We start from the raw sequence: 17,620 nt of genomic DNA on the forward strand, positions 1-17,620 counted from the left end.
TAATCCACTTTCGAAACGGTAATCCAGCAAACGACAAGTCCAGTATCCACGTAAACCAACGATATATCCAGGGCGGGTTTTTTACTTATTGTAGTGGCTATTTGTCCATAAATTTAAACAAAAACAAATAATAACAAACTTCTCAAATGGCCACTCAAAGCTACGTCATGGTTAGGCTTTACGCAGGTTCAGAGGTACCAAAGCAAAGTAATGTCCATAACAAGATTGAGTTTGAGGCGGTTTATTCACACACATAAGCAAGCTCACAGACATTTCTGCTGCCTCTCTCACGCTGGTAAAAAACCATATGCCCTCGTGCCTGAAGTACCTCCCACCTTGACCTACTTATGCAAATGAACATAACACCATGTGACCAATAAACGACAATACGAGTAAAGCATAAATACAAAATACACCATATTAACTTTAACAGGAAAAGAAAAAGAAATAAGTAAGGCTATAAATTAACTTAAACCCAAAATAAACAAAAATAAAAATATAGCTCCAACACCGACGGCAAGCCGTGTTTACCTAAACACTATTTTGCCCATTATGCTAAGTTGACTCATGGGTTAGACCATGTGTCAAAAGGGGGAATGTTACGTGCACTTAATGAGACGTGGTTTACAAAAGGGTTCACAGCATATGCACAAAAATTCTGTTCTGCATGTGTCACCTGTTCTACTCACAATGTAGGCAGGCCCGTGGGCGTGTCCAGCCAGGCTGCACACCCACCACCAACCCGCCCGTTTGAGCACATTATGATGGATTTTGTGGAGTTGTCTCCATCACAAGGTAAGAAACACTGTCAAGTGATGGTGGACATGTTTTCCAAGTGGGTGGAGGTTTTTCCATCAAGCAAACATACCGCTACAACAGTAGCCAAGGCCCTAATTTCTGAAATCATCCCTCGATGGGGCATTCCTTCTAAAATATCAAGTGACAATGGTTCTCATTTTGTCAACCAGACCATTACAGAATTAAGCGCATACCTGGGTATTGATTTAAAAACACACTGCGCATACCATCCAGCCAGTGGAGGGATTGTGGAACGAGAAAATGGCACACTCAAAACCAAATTGGCAAAATGCTGTGCAGACACAGGTCTGCCCTGGACAAAAGCCCTGCCTCTAGTGTTGATGTACATGTGCATGAGAAAACGAACACGAAGCTACCTGAGTCCCTTTGAGATATTGTTTGGTTTTCCTCCTCACGTAGGAACCGAGGCACTGAAGGCACCACTCCCTTCGACCGCATTATGCGAACATGAAATGTTAAAATATTGTGCACAACTGTCTTCTGCTCTGTCTAACATACGACAACAGGTTGCAGCCGCCCTCCCAAAACCAGCTGAAGGACCACTCCACAAGCTGAAACCTGGTGACTTTGTGATGGTGAAAGACTTCAGAAGAAAAAACTGGAAAGCACGACGCTGGCAGGGACCATTCCAGATCCTCCTCGTCACCCAAACAGCTGTCAAAGTAGCTGAGAGGGCAACTTGGGTCCACGCGTCCCATTGCAAGAAGGTTCCAGTACCATCAGTGGGCTCAGGCGACCCTACCCCCACAACAAGTGTGAATCAACCGACACCACCGATCCAGTGACCACGGACGGGCAGTTGACTGACAGACACACAGTGCATTGTGATCTGTGTTGACTGTCTACAACGCGGATGCCTCACAAGAAAGAAGGTTGGCAGACTCCACATCCCAACGTGTACCTGCGGACCAACACAAGAAGAAGAACACGGCCAGGACCCCTCCACATAGACACAGAAGTTGTTTGTGTCACTACGGTTTTATTCATATTATTGCTTGCTTCAGTTTCATTATCTAAGTATCTTTTTGTGATTTTGTAATCAGCCATCTAAAGAGTGGTTTACACTTGCTTGCTAAACATATTTTTTTGCAATATTACGTGTGATTAAATAATAATCAAAAGAGTGGAATGTAATGGTAAAAATATGTTATAAGATTGTTTTCTGCTAAAGCCGTGTCTCAAGTGTCCTGTATTTGACCCTGATGTGCAAAGAGCAGTATGATACAAAATGTTGGTTTGCAGCTGTGCTCTGAGAAGGGAGGACGGTTGACTCGATCTCATAGAAGCTTCAAAACAAAGGACTCCTCTTCATGGCCTTGGTTGATATCTTATTCTGCACGAAAGTTCTGGATCCAAGTTTTACTTTCATGTCAAGTAACAATGATTTGCAGCGGCCATTTAGGAGGATCTTGTGTGTGTGCTACCCTCAGCTTCACCTGGGTTCTTATCTCAACCTGCTTTGCAGCTTCTCGTAGCTGGCACGGAGAATGTCCTTCATATGTGTATAAAAGCTCAGTGTCTTTTGTGCTCGGAGACGCCATTTCCACAGAGCACTGTGATACGTGCCTGTGTATTTGACCTCCTGCTTGCAAGCAATAAATGGACTTTTTGCAACTTTGATCATTCATCAAGACTCTGTTTTATCAGACAAATCATTCTCTTCTACCGAGCTTTTATTGAAATATTCCACAACAGTACACTTACATCATCAGTCAGCCACGGCATGAGCATTGAAGTTTGCCCCAACAGTTCTGGTGGGCAAACACTCCGAATGTCTTTTAAAGACACTGCATATCGCCTCGATATTTCAACTATAGTTGCCGTTTCGGCACGGCATCCTGTGAATAGTTCTTTGAGTTTTTCCTTAACACACACATATGATAACAAAATGAGTGTTTAATTTATCGCTTCATTTTGGACAAACAAGAAATAACACAAATATTTACAGATTACCTGGTCCTTTACAGTGATTGCATAGGATCGTGCAACAAATGACGACTTCATTCGTTTATGTTCAATGTTTTGGCCCACCGAAGGAAGAAGTGGATTTTCCTTTGCTTCGAACAAAATAACAAAGAAAAACAAAGATTGATAATTATGATCCTCAACAATTAAAAATATAGGTTAAGCTGTATATTTTATCAAGTATTATTTAGAAGAATTACTATAGCATAGTATATACTAATCAAACTTACCGGCAGACTGCAGTCCCAGCATCCCATGAAGTTGAAGGTTGTGTTTATTCTTTCATTATGCAGGTCGATGAGCACCCTTAAGGTTTGTTTGAAGTGTGGCTCGTTCATTTGGCACAATGAATATTTTACCGAAGAAAGTACACGATTGAACTGCTCTGCAACAGATGAGTTCACCTCTCTCCGTAAACTAGGGCAGATGTTGAGGCTTCTCAACTTCTCTTCTGGCCTTCTTTGGTTTTTCTGGTGGAATCTGTCGTACAGGGAGTACCTGTCTGATGTCTTTGTGATAGGATGCCTTGCTGCCATCCTAACACTATCTGGCATTTCCTGCAGTGGTAATGTTGATCGCAGGTTCTTCACCCACTGCAGGTCAACCTTTAATTGTTTATCAGCCGCCAGTTTCCTGTTGTTTGATGTTGTGCCACAGAGTCTTCCGTCAAATGGCTGGAAATATTGCTGTTTTGTGCGGTTGTTTGTGTGACGAGCAACCTGTCCTGCAACGTCCGAAATGTCCGAAGTGTTTAAAACTCAGCAGCCCGTCCGTGTGATCTCTAGCGGACTCTGTCCAGAAGAGAATGTTGACGTAATACACAACGCCATGCGGACAGCTGAAGTGAAGTACTCCACCTTCAGAATAAAAAACAAGATTTTAAATGGCAATCATATAACTAAAGTTTATAGAATGTAAAAAGAAGAAGAATTTTCACAAATAATATCACACCACCAGCTTTCTGCAGTTTCACAAACAGCTTTGGGTAAACATCTTTGAAGTTTAATAATTCCTGAAGCCTGTTCAGCATGTCGGCTATGGACCCCTCTGAGGAGACACCCAGGGTGTCACAAGCTTCCTGGAGATCCTTTTTCTGTGGCTGAAAAATTCCAGAGGCCCATTTCAGTACTTTCAAACACAAATATAATTATGTCACATCTTTTATCAATAGTAGAAATATCTATCGTATGGAGAATAAATAACTTGCATACATCAAAATAGTAAGATTGTCAATGTGTGTACCTTCTTTGACTCAATCAGTTTGAGTATTATGTCCTCATTTATTTTTTTGGGAGGATGTTTGAAATCTCCAGTTTTCCTTTTCATTGCCTTTTTAACTTCTGTTTTAGGGAGAACGTTTCCAACTCTGGTGTGCTCTCCCATCCAAGGTGCCAAAGTGGAGTGGCCAACAGATAAGCAATATGGATTCGCCACCGAAGACCCTATTTGTAAAACATATCATATTGAACATTCATTTGTTCAAAGGTTTAGTTAGTGGAGCATATACATAATTACATAATTATAATATATATCACTTTAACAATTTGGTCCAAACCTGATATGAGGCCCTCAGCAATTTGTGACCGGTCCAGATCCGACCACACCTTGACAATGTCCACCTGTAGGTCCTTGTCCGCTATGGTGTCTGGATCAGGCCTTTTAAATGTCCCAACTGCAAATGAATTTGTTTACATAATTACAAAACCGTGCTGAACATAGAACTCTCATAGAAAAACATAACCTCTAACTTTGTTTAAATTAAACAAGATTGACCATTATACAAAACTGGATGTACAAGCAAGTCATTTATTATAGAGCCCTTGTAAATCTAACACCCTTAATACAGGCACATATTTGCATCTGTTGAAATCTTCATTATAATTTTAATTTTAGCAGGGAGATATAACAGAAAGCTAAAATATTCTTACGAGGGACATCGAAGGCCAGTTTCCAATTTGCATCTGCTACAATGACGGCTGGGTGGTATCCACACTGGTAACAGAAGAAGTCAAACTTGAAGTCTGACAGTGAAAGGAAGTGATGGAATGCTCTCCACACTATTTGATGGTGGTACCGGTTGTCATTGAAAAATGACAGAGTGTCAAGCATCCGTCAACTGGTTGTCTTGTTCTGTTATTGAAAAACATGATAAACAAATATCCATTTGTACATAATTTTGTACATGCTTTAATATGCTTAACCTTTTCATGAAAGACACTTTTGTCTTTGACTAAAGTGCAAAAAAAACATTAACAGATGTGTTACCGACAAACCCGACAGGAGAAGCTCACACAATGGCAGTGTTACGATCACACGGTTGTTAAAGTTGTGAAATCCGGAAGAATAATCCTGGAATCTCACAACGTTAGCACACGTCGGGCAATGTTTTTCCGCAACTGAAACACCTATAAAGAAAATTAAAAGTTGAATCATGCATACACAAAGCCTTCTTTAGCAGTCTGGCTGTTGAGGCCAGATATAATGTGATCTCATCAGGGGAACATCCATGTAAGAAATAATTGTTGATTTACCTTTATGGACATAGCTTATCCCGTACACCATTGCCTGAGTGGTGATAATCTTTAAAGGATTCAGTGCTGGAGGTGTGGGGCCTGGACAGTAGGGGCAGGTACTTTCCGAAGGCACAAAACATTCTGGTGGCTGTTCCTCCTGAGTCCTCAGCTTAACTGGCAAGTCTTGCAGACATGGGATCCGCTTTTTTGTTGCCAGGTACTCAGTCATTACACAGATGTTTTGCGTGTTGAGGTTGTGTGGCTCACATGTGATGCTGCTTTCCACCATGTGAGTTTCCAAGTCAGCAATGTCCTTCATTTGGATGTCCGAGGATGCCAGTGTGCCTGGGGACTGCTGGAAAATCCACCACATTCCCATCATACGATGGATGCAGCGGTGCGATCGACCAGTTCCCCGACACTGACAGTTCCACTGTCCTCCCACTGAATCAAACGTCACCCTTGTCCTCCCAAAGTGACACCAGTTGTCCGTTTCATTTGTGAACACCGAAAAGAAATACCACCGTTTCGAGTATCTCTCATCTTCAAAGAAGATAGGAAAAACACTATTGACTCCGTCATTGGTGGCAGCAATGTTGTGTTGTTCACATTCCCCCCCCCCACTCAGATGACATTAGGCCTTTGCTAACCATGTCCTGCAGTGAAGTAGTTTGCAGGACTGCTGGTTTGACATACGGCCTAGCAGTCTTTGTCCTTTCCAAGTGAACACATTCCTTTCCAGGATTGCCTGATGACCAGGCAATTTTCATGAACGTGCCGCACTTCTCCACCTCACAATCGAGTTGTGGTGGCTGTGTGGATTTGATCACATGAATTGGAAAAAACGGACTATGGTCGTACTTTGCAGTGACGTAGATTCCGTTTCTTATGTCAATACACATCATGGGAGATGTATCAAGATTATGTACATCTCTTATATGCCTTTTTAAGTTTTTGGGGGCACTTAGCACAGCCGTGCAATGTGGACAAGCAGAACTGTTGGGATTTGTATCATTTATGGAATCATCTGTGTTGGCTTTTCGCTTGGAAGTGCTTGGCTTCTCTGCAAAAACAAAAACAAGATATATTATCACAGCTGTCAATATAAACATAATCCTTGACTAATGCCTTTAAATGTGAAGGTTTTCTATACAACTATGTTTTCACAAACTTCGTCAGTATGTAGTTTTGGCTCTAATGTGTAATAACAAATAGGGATAGCATATCCTAGCAGTACATGCTGCCAAAATATGATGCTTAGTCTGTTTGTGCCACCTGCCAAGACATGCAGCCGACAGTGCGTTTATAGGACGGCAATAATTTATTAGATTGTTTGATGTCCCAAAGCACGAGATATGCAGAACCAAAACCACTGTGAGGTTATTTACCTCAACAGCAATATTATGGCAAACTGTTTATTTTTACAATATGTCATACACATCTGAAAGACACCACAGTACATATTCTCCTGGAAGACTAACTAAAGAACTATTATAAGATTGTTGATCATAAATGAATGTAGGTGTCACGGTGTGGTTCACTTCCTGTTGTATTTTGTAGTTTTCTGCCACTCGTGTCCCCGGGTAACTTCACTTCCTGCCTTGTCCCGTCATCCCCTGTGATCGTCTTAATAGTTTCCACCTGTGTCCAATCACCTGCACCTCCCTTGTGTATTTAAGCCGTGTGTCTCTTGTGTCACTTGTCGCGTCATTGTCATTTGCTACGCCTGTCCTTGTCTTTTGTCTTGGATGTCCGTACTTCATGCCTGTGTGTTTTTGCCCCTTGGCCTTTTGGATTTTTGTATCTTTTAACTATTAAAGCTTTTTGTTTCCTGCAAGTCTGCATTTGAGTCCTGCCTCCCACCCGCACCAGTGACAGAATGACGCAACCTAGAAAGGACTACGCAGAGTTTTTTCCCCTGGACGAGTTCAGGGGAACCCGTCTGGCAATGGGCGGTCCACGGAGTCTCCAGCGGGCTGCCCGTAATGGGGGAACGGTCCTCCCGGGGGTTCCAGCTGGGTACTTGTACTACTCCGTCTCCCCATCTGGAGCCCTCAGTAGGCATCTGGGTCACCATCCACCGCCCACCACATGGTCCCCAGAAGAGGAGGCCATTTCGTGGTCGTCCGGCGGCGATTCTTCCTGGGAGCGGGTGATGGACCATGCGGTCCGGCTCCAGGCTACCTACGGTCCCCACGCTCGGCCGCAGCGCACAGCGTCCAGCTCTGGGCCGCGACGACGTTCCGACCCTGCTCGGTCGCAGCGCACAGTGTCCAGCGCTGGGCCGCAGCAACATCCCGACCCTGCTCGGTCGCAGCGCACAATGTCCAGCGCTGGGCCGCAGCGCACAACGTCCAGCGCTGGGCCGCAGCAGATTCCCGTCCCGGCCTCCCGACCCAAGCCCATGACCCCTGATCCGACGCCCCTAACAAGGTCCACGACCCCCGAGCAAGCGCCACGATCCATGCCCCCGAGCCAGCGCCACGATCCATGCCCCCGACCCCCGAGCCAGCGCCACGATCCATGCCCCCGGTACCAGTGCCACGGTCCATTCCCCCGACCGGTACCGGCCCCACGTTCCATGCCCCCAACCCGACCGGTACCGGCCCCACGTTCCATGCCCCCGACCAGTCCCCGCGGGGATATATATATATTAAATATAATAAAATAAAATAACAAATAAATAAACAAAAAACATTTAAAAACCCACAAACACATATGATTTAAAAGTAGCCATACTATTACAAATATCAACAGCAAAACACAATTACAGCGACAAACTGACTCTCAAAGACATTATTTTCTTATTGTATAGCTCAGGGATGGGCAAACTTTTTGGCTCAGGGGCCACATTGACTTTTAAAATTTGACAGACGGGCCGGCCGGTGTCAGATGGATAGAGAGTTATATTGTCAACCAATATAAATTATAAGTAAAATCTAAAACTTAACTTAAAAAGTAAAGTGAACATACATTTTTACATTACATTGCATTTCAGTGGGTACAGTGTTGTTGGTCCCCCTTTTTTGCCAGTGCAGATAGTTTGGTGTCAGCTTTGTTCTGGCAATTCTCAGGACAGATCTGAGGTGTTCATCCATTCAAGAAACGTCTATGCTGGTCTTTTGCATTCATCATGCTTTAGGAAACTCAAGTCGGGAACGGAGAAGTGTTACAGCGGTCGTTACTATAATTTCTAATTCATAATACTCATAGTTTGCCCACCCCTGGTATAGCTGCATGTCGAGATAACTGCTTTGCAAGCCGTGGCAGCTGCTGCAGCATGTCATGGTGACTGCCGCGGCAAGTCGTGGCAGTTGCGCTCGCCAGAGGACCTGCAAGACAGGAACTGTGGCAAACTGATTGATCACGTCATGTTTACAATAGCTGGAATGATGCTGTTTAGGCCTCATGCGGTCACATTGTTCTTACTGCCTCCCCAAACAAGAGTCCTGTTGAGATAAACAGAAAAAAAATTATTAAAAAGGTGAGATAAAATATATAAACATACATACATATAAACACAGACACATAAAATTAATATATACGATGATGAACAGATATAATATACAAATCAATATCCTTTATTACTGTATCATACATATATACACACACACCTATATATAATATATATATATAATATATATATATACATACCATACATATATATCCAAATAGCTTTCACCACTTTTCAGTGCTTTTCAGTTAGTTTCAACGTTACAATGCATCAATATTTACAATTTGCATTAATTTGGGGCGCTGCCGGAAAGTGGTTATCGTAACCAAGGCTACGAGTGGTCTTAGCCCATATTACCTTAGCTGAACTTAAACGGGAAGCTATTGCATCACTTATCGGCGTTTTATGACTAAACCAATTACAACCAACAAAACTCGTACTCTTAAGCACAGAGTACAGGATAGTACAGGATAGTGCAGGATAGTATTGTCACATTTTGTCAAAATATGAAAAGAAAACTGCAACAGTCGAGGCATCATTGCCGCAAAGTCGAGGCAGCTGTCGTGAAGTTGTGGCCGCTGCCACGACTCGCCACGGCAACTCAACCCGCAGATAACAGTCGTACTTAAACTGTATTATACTGTCACATGTTGCATACATAGGAATACTAAAATTAACAGCCGTGGCACCTCTCCCTTAAACTCCCGCTCCCTTAACAGCCGTGGCACCTCTCCTTTAAACTCCCGCTACGTTAACAGCCGTGGCACCTCTCCCTTAAACTCCTGCTCCCTTAACAGCCGTGGCACCTCTCCCTTAAACTCCCGCTACGTTAACAGCCGTGGCACCTCTCCCTTAAACTCCCGCTCCCTTAACAGCCGTGATATCTCTCCCTTGAACTCCCAGTACGTCTACCAGCCGAGGCGCAGCTCCCTTAACAGCCGTGGCACCTCTCCCTTAACAGCCGTGGCATCTCTCCCTTAAACTCCCGGTACCTCTATCAGCCGATCCACCGCTCCCTTTTGTCGTTGCATGCCTCCGTTAGGTCGTGGCAAGACTCCCTTAACTCGAGGTACCGCTGGAGGTACCTCTCTCAACCGATGAACCGGCCCCTGAATTTGTGGTACCGCTCGAGGTACCTCACTCAGCCGAGGCAACAGGCGAGGCAGTTGCCGTAAACTCGAGGCAGCTGCCACGATTCGCCGTGGCACCGCAACCTGCAACAGGAAGTGCCTCAGCAAGTTGCCGGTGCCACAATTTGCGCTAGCCCTCTCTCCTTCGTCCTATAGATTTCAAATACTCACCGGGCTGCACAACTTGAGGTTGCTGTTGGATGTACTGGTAAGCAGGTGGTTGAACTTGTTGAGTGGTTTGTTGCGATGAGACAGCGATATTTACATCGGGTTGGGTGGTCGGTTGAGGTTGAGAGACTATATATATTGAGAACATGCAAATATGGGACTTTTAATTTGGAGAATCTCTAAATTTGTACAGTAAAAATGTTTCATTTGCTGTATCATAGTATTCAGTATTCCTCAACACATTTATGTTAGTCATTGTTTGGAATTATTGAGAAAGTAAAAGAAATAAATTGCAGCTAATAATGCAGCGCAAATATTGAGGAATGATCTTTTTGAACCTGCAAAGCTTTCTCACTTTGTATTATATATTCGGCATTCGCAAAGTTACATTTTGGAAATACTCACCTGGCTGCACAAATTGAGGTTGCTGTTGGATGTAAGCAGGTTGTTGAACTTGTTGTTGAAGGGGTTGTTGGACGGTCTGTTGCGATGAGACGCCGATATTTACACTGGGCTGCTGCGGTTGAGTGACTCCCGGGTTGGGGACTGGAGCGAACGGTGGTGCTGTTCCTACAAGAAAAGGTCCCTGAGCCATCGCCATGATATGTGCTGAAGGAGCCTGAGAAAAAGCCTGCAAGCAGGAAAAAATATTTTAAAAATGGGAACCAAAATGATCCTCCTAATCTAAAAATGTATTATCTGAAATTTCTGAGACAGAATGCATTAAACATGTGCTTTATCTAACATTTCCTTTGATTTTCAGCTTTTTGTTAACATTTATAAATAAAGAATAAATCGATCCAACACAGCCTGCCCACTTTTTCTCCCAGCTAGGAGAAAAGAACAAGAAAGAAAAGAGAAAGAACAAAATGCTTTCGGAAAGCATCATCACTTGCTAATTAAAGTTCAGGACCATTTCAGGGAAGTGAAGAAACTCTCTCTCTCTCTTTCTCTTTCTCTCTCTCTCTCTGTAATCTCAGGAATGTGCTGGTAAAGCTGGTTTGGTGACATTGCACCTTTCCTTTAAAATAGAACACGTTGTAGAAGGTGACTGGATGCCACTCATGTACCTTTTTATTCCATAGGACACTAAAATCTCACTACAGTAACATGCTATTTATTAGTAAACGGCTAATGCTGTGTTATTTAATATATCCAATAACATCTGTTTGTGAATCTGACAATCTGCCACAATAGGAATGTTTTAAAGGTAATATTTGAAAGTCTGCTTTTTCTTTCTTGAGCTTTCTAGTAGTTTCTTTGTTTTCTTGTGACGGAAAGCCCAAACAAGAAATAGTGAGTGTAATAATGTGGTAATGTGGAGATAACAAAAAATGTTTCCAAGATAACAATGAACAAAATGAGACAAACAAGAAGCCTTCAGGTTCAGCTATCGAGTAATATTTCTTTTGACTCGTATGTGTGTATATTTCATTTTGAGGATGAATATAATGCTTACCTTAATAAACCAGGAGAGAGTGTGAGAGCCTGGTACTGCTTCTTCCTCTGATTGACAACAACTGAAGAAGAGAGATAAGGTAAGAAATGCACAGTGTCTTAGTGTAGGTGGAGCCTGAATAACTGCCTGTAGTGCCTATATACATACGTTCCCATGTGCGGGAGGTGGAGCATTATCAGTTGGATCTGGTGGGGCTTACCTCGTCGCACAGCCTCGGCTCTGGAACCACACTCCTGGATAGGGGACGGACTCTATTCTACTCTGGAGTGGCCCATAGTGTGAGGTGAGAGGCCAGTGTGGGGATACTCACAAGTCCCCGGCTGAGTGCTGCTACATTGGAGTTTAACCCAGTGGCACTTCAGGATGGGGAAATGGGGAACCATCCAAGCTGTTAACAGTAACTGTTTACTGTTGAGCGCAATTGAGGAGGTTATCGGCCGGTGGAAGGAACACTTTGAGGAAGTCCTGAATCCAACTACTACGCCCTCTTTGGTAGAGGCAGAGCTGAAGGCAGAGGAGGGATCATCGTCAATTTGCCTGGTGGAGGTCACTGAGGTAGTCAAACAACTCTGCAGTGGCAAATTCCCGGGGATTGATGAGATCCGTCCGGAGATGCTGAAAGCAATGGGTGTTGGGGGGTTGTCTTGGATGACCCGCCTCTTCAACATTGCGTGGAAGTTTGGGACAGTGCCAAAAGAGTGGCAGACCGGGGTGGTGGTATCAGGCCCGTGGCGACAGGACAGGCAAACCAAGCAATTGCTTGGGGCCCCGAGCTGACCAGTGTCCCCATGACAACGACTTGTTAAGAGTCAAATGCAACAATAAACTGTGTGAGCGCCCCTTTGATAGTCAATGCAGTAAAGTGCAATGACACCGTTATTGGGAAAGAAGACAAAGGAAGTTGCACGTGTTTGTGAGAACTGAAAAATGTTAATGTGTGTGTGTGTGTTTTTAAGCATGTTGGATTTAGTTATTGTGCACTTTTTTAATGTATATTTGATTTTATGGTAGTGTGCAAATGTTAAATTGTGTGAAAATGCATTTTCCTGCTGAAGATGCGTTGGAATGCAAAAAGCTGAAGCTGAAAAGAATTTTAAAAAATAGCTGAAATTACAGAAAGCTTCATAAAATAGTTGAGACTTGTGTCAACATTTGAAAGTTGAAATGGGGTCTGTAGCTGAAAGTTTCGCGAAGCTGAAAAGTCTGAAAGTTGAAGAGTTTAAGAGGATTTGAAAAACGTTGAAAAACCATGTTAAAATATTAATGATTATCCCATACAGCCCTCAAATCACCAACGGGAGGGTGGGAGAGGACCACGGGATGGGAGGGAGGGAGCCTGAGTCGGGGAGCGGGGACTGGAGGGGGGATCGGGGGAAGGAGTCTCTGGGCCGGGACTGGAGGGGTCGGGGGAACGAGTCTCGGGGCCGAGATACATATATATATATATATATATATATATATATATATATATATATATATATATATATACATATATATGTATATGCATATATGCATATGTGTATGTGCATATATATGTATGTATGTATATACATATATATGTATATACATATATATGTATGTATATATACATATACATATATATATATATATATGTACATATATATGTATGTATGTATATATAAGATCTCTGAGGCATATATATATATGTATATTGTAATAGGAAAATAATATGTGACCCTTTTAAATGCTTCATTTGTATAACCAGTTTATTAGTTGCAAGTGCTTAGATCACAAAGGCCCTGACATAAGCACTGATGTCTCCCACTTCGATTAGATGGTTCCAAATCATAGCTGTAGAGATGGAACAAAGTGTTTGTTATGTCTATGACCACCTTTGTTTTAGCATGTTGGGAGAGCAAGGACACGGTCAAAGAACTGACGTGTCTCACATGGACAAGATGTTCCCAGTACCCTGGCTGTAGAGACTCAACAAGATGGTCAAAGGTTTCTGTTGACGCCACCGATATCTAAACTTAGGTATAAGAACTGCCTCGATGTGTTGGGGGCAAAAAGGAAGTTCTTGACAGTCTACTGACCACGTAGCTGTTGTGACCCTTTTTCCCTTGCAAGGAAATAAACGGAGAAAAGACATACTTGACTCAGAGCCTTTCTTACTTAACGATTGTCTGTGCAAAATCTTCCACCACAATTTGTTATCAGAAGTGGGATCGTTTGAAGCTCCGTCGGGACTCCGAGGACGTCTGGGAAGGGACCCCTTCAGGATCCACCAAAACGTGATTCTGCCCTATACCTCATCACACTCAGAGAGAGGGGACCGGCGACCAAAAGAGACCTGATTGGTTTAAACACGATCCGATGAGGAAGATTTTCACACGAATCGGGTAAGTTGATATTCTGATTTTCAAACGGGGTTTTCTGAATTATAACGGGTGATAACAGATTACAAAGACGGGTATTTAGTCCTTTTTTTTTAAATTATTTTTTCTCTCTTAGAAAATCCAAATTTCGGTTATTTGATTGGGCTTCTAATGATGACAACTTGTCTTTTTATCCGGTTATTTGAAAAATGTGTATAAAATTATAAGAGTAATTATACAGTATTTCTGGTTCATCAGCATCCAACTTTTTACTGAGGAAGACAGGGAGCAATGTGCGTATTCCAATTGTATTCAGACTAACACTCTGAAAACGCATAATTGTGACCCTTGACCCATTGTGGATCTGATGAGAAGGAAATATGGAGATTAATCTCTAGAGTTTTTGCCCGAGTGGTCAAAAGATTTTGGGTTCCCTGCAAATGGTTCTTTCAGTAGAATAAAACTGAACATGCTTAGAGGGAAAAGAGAAGGGTATAAAAACTCAGAGGGTGATAAAAGGCAAAGACTTGGAGAACATTGAGAAACAAAGTAAATGGTTGAAATGGTGGGAGGATGAATGTGTTAGGAGGTGAACAGAGGACCCAGATGCAGAGGTGCGGGAAAAATGTCTTTTATTCTTCCCAAACTCGAACTAAGGGGGCTGCCGTCAGCAGACGCAGTCCGGGACAAAACTTAAAGTAGATCTCGAAAAAAGACAACGCTGGATTGGTAACACAGGGACAAGGCAGCGGTTGTTCCTCTCTCCAACCTCGAGCGTGGCGGCGCATTTCCAAGCGCTTCTCGAGACGGATAGCGAGCTCCACCAACTGGTCGAGCCGATCAGGAATCTCACGGGCATATATCTCCTCCTTAAGGGCAGAGTTAAGACCCTCCAAGAAGTGAGCAACCAGGGCTGGTTCGTTCAAGCCAGATGAGATGGCCAAAGTACAAAACTCAATGGCGTAATCTGTAACTGGACGTCTACCCTGTCGAAGCACGGCGAGGGCTCGAGAAGCCTCCTGTCCGTGGACGGATCGGTCAAACACCTTGATCATCTCCTCCTTAAATAACTCAAAGCGCTCAGTCAGATCCGAATCCATTCACCAGACGGCAGTTCCCCACTCGCGCGCCCTCCCCTTCAACAGGGAGATAACGAAAGCGGTGCGCGCCGAATCACGTGCATAGGTGGTTGGCTGCAGGGAAAAAACGACCTCACACTGCGTGATGAAAGAGCGGCACTCAGTAGGTTCACCGACATAGCACGGGGGATTGTTGATCCGGGGTTCAGCAGAACCTCCGCGAACACTGGGGGCCTCCAGCTGGAACTGGAGCCGTGATGACATGTCTGAAACTTGGGCGGAGAGACTCTCCACCACACGGCGTGTCTCGGAAATCTCCCCATCATGTCTTCCAAGAAGCGCTCCCTGGGCCTCGATCGCCGAGCGAAAAGGTGCCTCCTCCGCTGGGTCCATCTTAGTCAGACTGTTCTGTTACGAGGTGAACAGAGGGCCCAGATGCAGAGGTGCGGGAAAAATGTATTTTATTCTTCCCAAACTCGAACTAAGGGGGCTGCCGTCAGCAGACGCAGTCCGGGACAAAACTTAAAGTAGATCTCGAAAAAAGACAACGCTGGATTGGTAACACAGGGACAAGGCAACAGCTCAGCGTTCAACAACAGTCTGACAGGGGAGTAGAGAAACAGTGGTTAGAAATAGTCAAACAAATTAAGCAGTGAAAGAGGTTAGTTGAGAATCAGTGTGAGAGTTGATTGCTATGGAAAGCGGCTGTGGGCGTTTAGGGCGAGTGACAGCATGAATGGGAATGAGGAGGTGTGTTAATGAGTATCAGCTGGGTGTGCGTGTGTGTGAGTAGAAAAACAAAACAAGGAGGAATCCGGATCATGACAGAATGTGAGTGTAGAGAAAGGAAACAAATGGCTAAAGAATTGACATGCGCAAAAACCACATTGGTTGAAAAACCAGTTCCAAATGTTATTGAACAAAATGGCCGATGTGCTTCTTCTCCCTTGTATCCGTGTCTCACAGGGGCTGGCGGCCCTCTCCTCAACACATGCCCACCACCGTACCCTGCTTCATCTGCGAACCAGCAACCTTCGTCTGCATGGTCACAAGCTCAAAAAGTTCACTACACCCGGCAGAGGGAGGAAAAGGAAGCGGCAGTGAAACAGGAACGCACAGGAACGACTCCTCGGCGAAGAGGAGGAAAAGAGACAGGCTGCTCTCCTCACTCAATCTCGCTCTCCAGGAGCAACCGGAGGGGACACTTCTGCCATCAACAAACTGATTGCAGAGCAACCATCTACATCAGATGTTTTTCCCCCTCTTTCGCCCCTGAGGGAGTTCCCCCGGATGCAAAATCTGTGCTCCAAACCCCAATGATTCAAGTACCAGGACACTCAAGTCCCATACTTGTTTTCCGGCCATGGACTGATACGGACATTAGAGCTGCAATGGCTCATCTCCCACCGATACAACACTCGGGAAGACTGTTTGCTGAAGCATTCATGGACTTCTGTAAGCAATTCCTGCCCAACTTTGCTGAAATTCGACGTGTTCTAATGAGTCACGTGGGTCCGACTCACTACCAAAAGCTCAACCAGCTGGTTGCAGGAGACACCAGTGCGGCCGATGATGAATGGAGTTCAAATCAAAATAAGCCGTACAGAGACGCACTCACGGCTTTGAGGGACGGCATAAGGACATTGTTCCCTGACAAAGTGGATATGACTCCCATCAACAATACCAAGCAGGCAACGGCTGAGTCCGTCCATGATTACTACCAAAGACTTCTCACAGTGTTTGATCTTAACAGTGGCATTCCACAACCCGCCGTGTTAGGAGACGCTCTGGGGACATGGGAATCACACCTGAAGAATGCTTTCATGAATGGACTATTGCCCGACATAAAAATGAATGTGCAGCGTTCTGTTGCTGGAATAGAAGACTCGCGACTCGCGGATGTAAAGAAACATGCTGCGCTGTGGCGAACAAGGACATTGGCACAGAGAATGTCCACAAAATGCACCTCGTAGAGGATGGGGGCGTGGACTGGCCAGACGAGGAAGGGGTGGCAACGCACATTCCGATTGACGTGAGGCGGAGGGGGAGAAGGCTGCATGTGAGGGGGAGACGGCAACCATGCTGAGGCCTCACATGATAAGGGAAGTAAAACACACACACACCGCAGCCTGCAATGAAGAAATGCTTTCTGCACGCACACTCACACTCACACACACACACACACCGGAGCAACAACAAGCTCTCATGGACATCACAGAGCAATTGAGAACACAACAAAAGCTTTCACTTAAACACACATTTTCAGGAAAATCATTTGAAAATATGCCCACCACTATGGTGCAAATTCAAGGGAAACTTTTATCGTTTTTGGTTGATTCGGGGGCTACACATTTTGTAATACAACAAAAGTATTTTCCAGGTCAAAAACTTAGTGGAAAACAGGTTTTCTCACAAGGAGCTTCAGGGATGACTATTGTAGAGAGATTTACGGCACCTATGACCAGTACACACACTGACTCAACTGACCCTGAACCAGACATCACAGTAAAACATTCCTTTTTGCTGTCCTCTTGCTGTCCCATTAATCTAATGGGAGACCTCATGTGTTCTTTCAGCATTAGCCTCATCTCCACTCCTACAGGGTTGCAAGTGGTGAGATGCAGAGCCATTGACCAGATGGCAAAGACAGTTATGAGTGATCCAATGTTTGTGTACCAGTGGTGGCTTCCGGTT

General features: G+C 44.2%; 1 protein-coding gene and 1 long non-coding RNA gene across 2 annotated transcripts; one reads left to right on the plus strand and one right to left on the minus strand.

Annotated features, from left to right (window-relative positions):
• Positions 1-225: 225 nt before the first annotated feature.
• On the minus strand, positions 226-9,979 carry LOC144383254 (uncharacterized). Its single transcript, XM_078080279.1, has 9 exons — positions 9,744-9,979; positions 5,316-8,746; positions 5,050-5,189; positions 4,713-4,914; positions 4,340-4,456; positions 4,027-4,226; positions 3,736-3,883; positions 3,015-3,641; positions 226-2,876 (listed from the first exon to the last, which is right to left on the minus strand). Exons 4-8 carry the CDS (start codon positions 4,891-4,893, stop codon positions 3,451-3,453), a joined length of 837 nt encoding a protein of 278 aa, XP_077936405.1. The 5' UTR covers positions 4,894-4,914; positions 5,050-5,189; positions 5,316-8,746; positions 9,744-9,979; the 3' UTR covers positions 226-2,876; positions 3,015-3,450.
• A 1,682-nt stretch (positions 9,980-11,661) lies between these two features.
• LOC144383265 (uncharacterized) lies at positions 11,662-16,021 on the plus strand. Its single transcript, XR_013450630.1, has 3 exons — positions 11,662-11,791; positions 13,690-13,871; positions 15,893-16,021. It is a non-coding gene; the product is annotated as an uncharacterized LOC144383265 (long non-coding RNA).
• Positions 16,022-17,620: the final 1,599 nt, after the last annotated feature.

The sequence above is a fragment of the Gasterosteus aculeatus genome, chromosome 9 (assembly GCF_964276395.1).
Source record: "Gasterosteus aculeatus chromosome 9, fGasAcu3.hap1.1, whole genome shotgun sequence".
In the NCBI taxonomy this organism is placed as follows: domain Eukaryota; kingdom Metazoa; phylum Chordata; class Actinopteri; order Perciformes; family Gasterosteidae; genus Gasterosteus; species Gasterosteus aculeatus.

What these genes read in the sequence shown, in the direction of transcription:
- LOC144383254 (XM_078080279.1), bottom strand. Translation starts at nt 4,893, where the DNA reads ATGCTTGACACTCTGTCATTTTTCAATGACAACCGGTACCACCATCAA. An exon ending in ACTGGCCTTCGATGTCCCTC is followed by an intron (nt 4,457 to 4,712) that starts GTAAGAATATTT and finishes ATTCATTTGCAG; the next exon opens with TTGGGACATTTAAAAGGCCT. An exon ending in TGCTGAGGGCCTCATATCAG is followed by an intron (nt 4,227 to 4,339) that starts GTTTGGACCAAA and finishes TTTTACAAATAG; the next exon opens with GGTCTTCGGTGGCGAATCCA.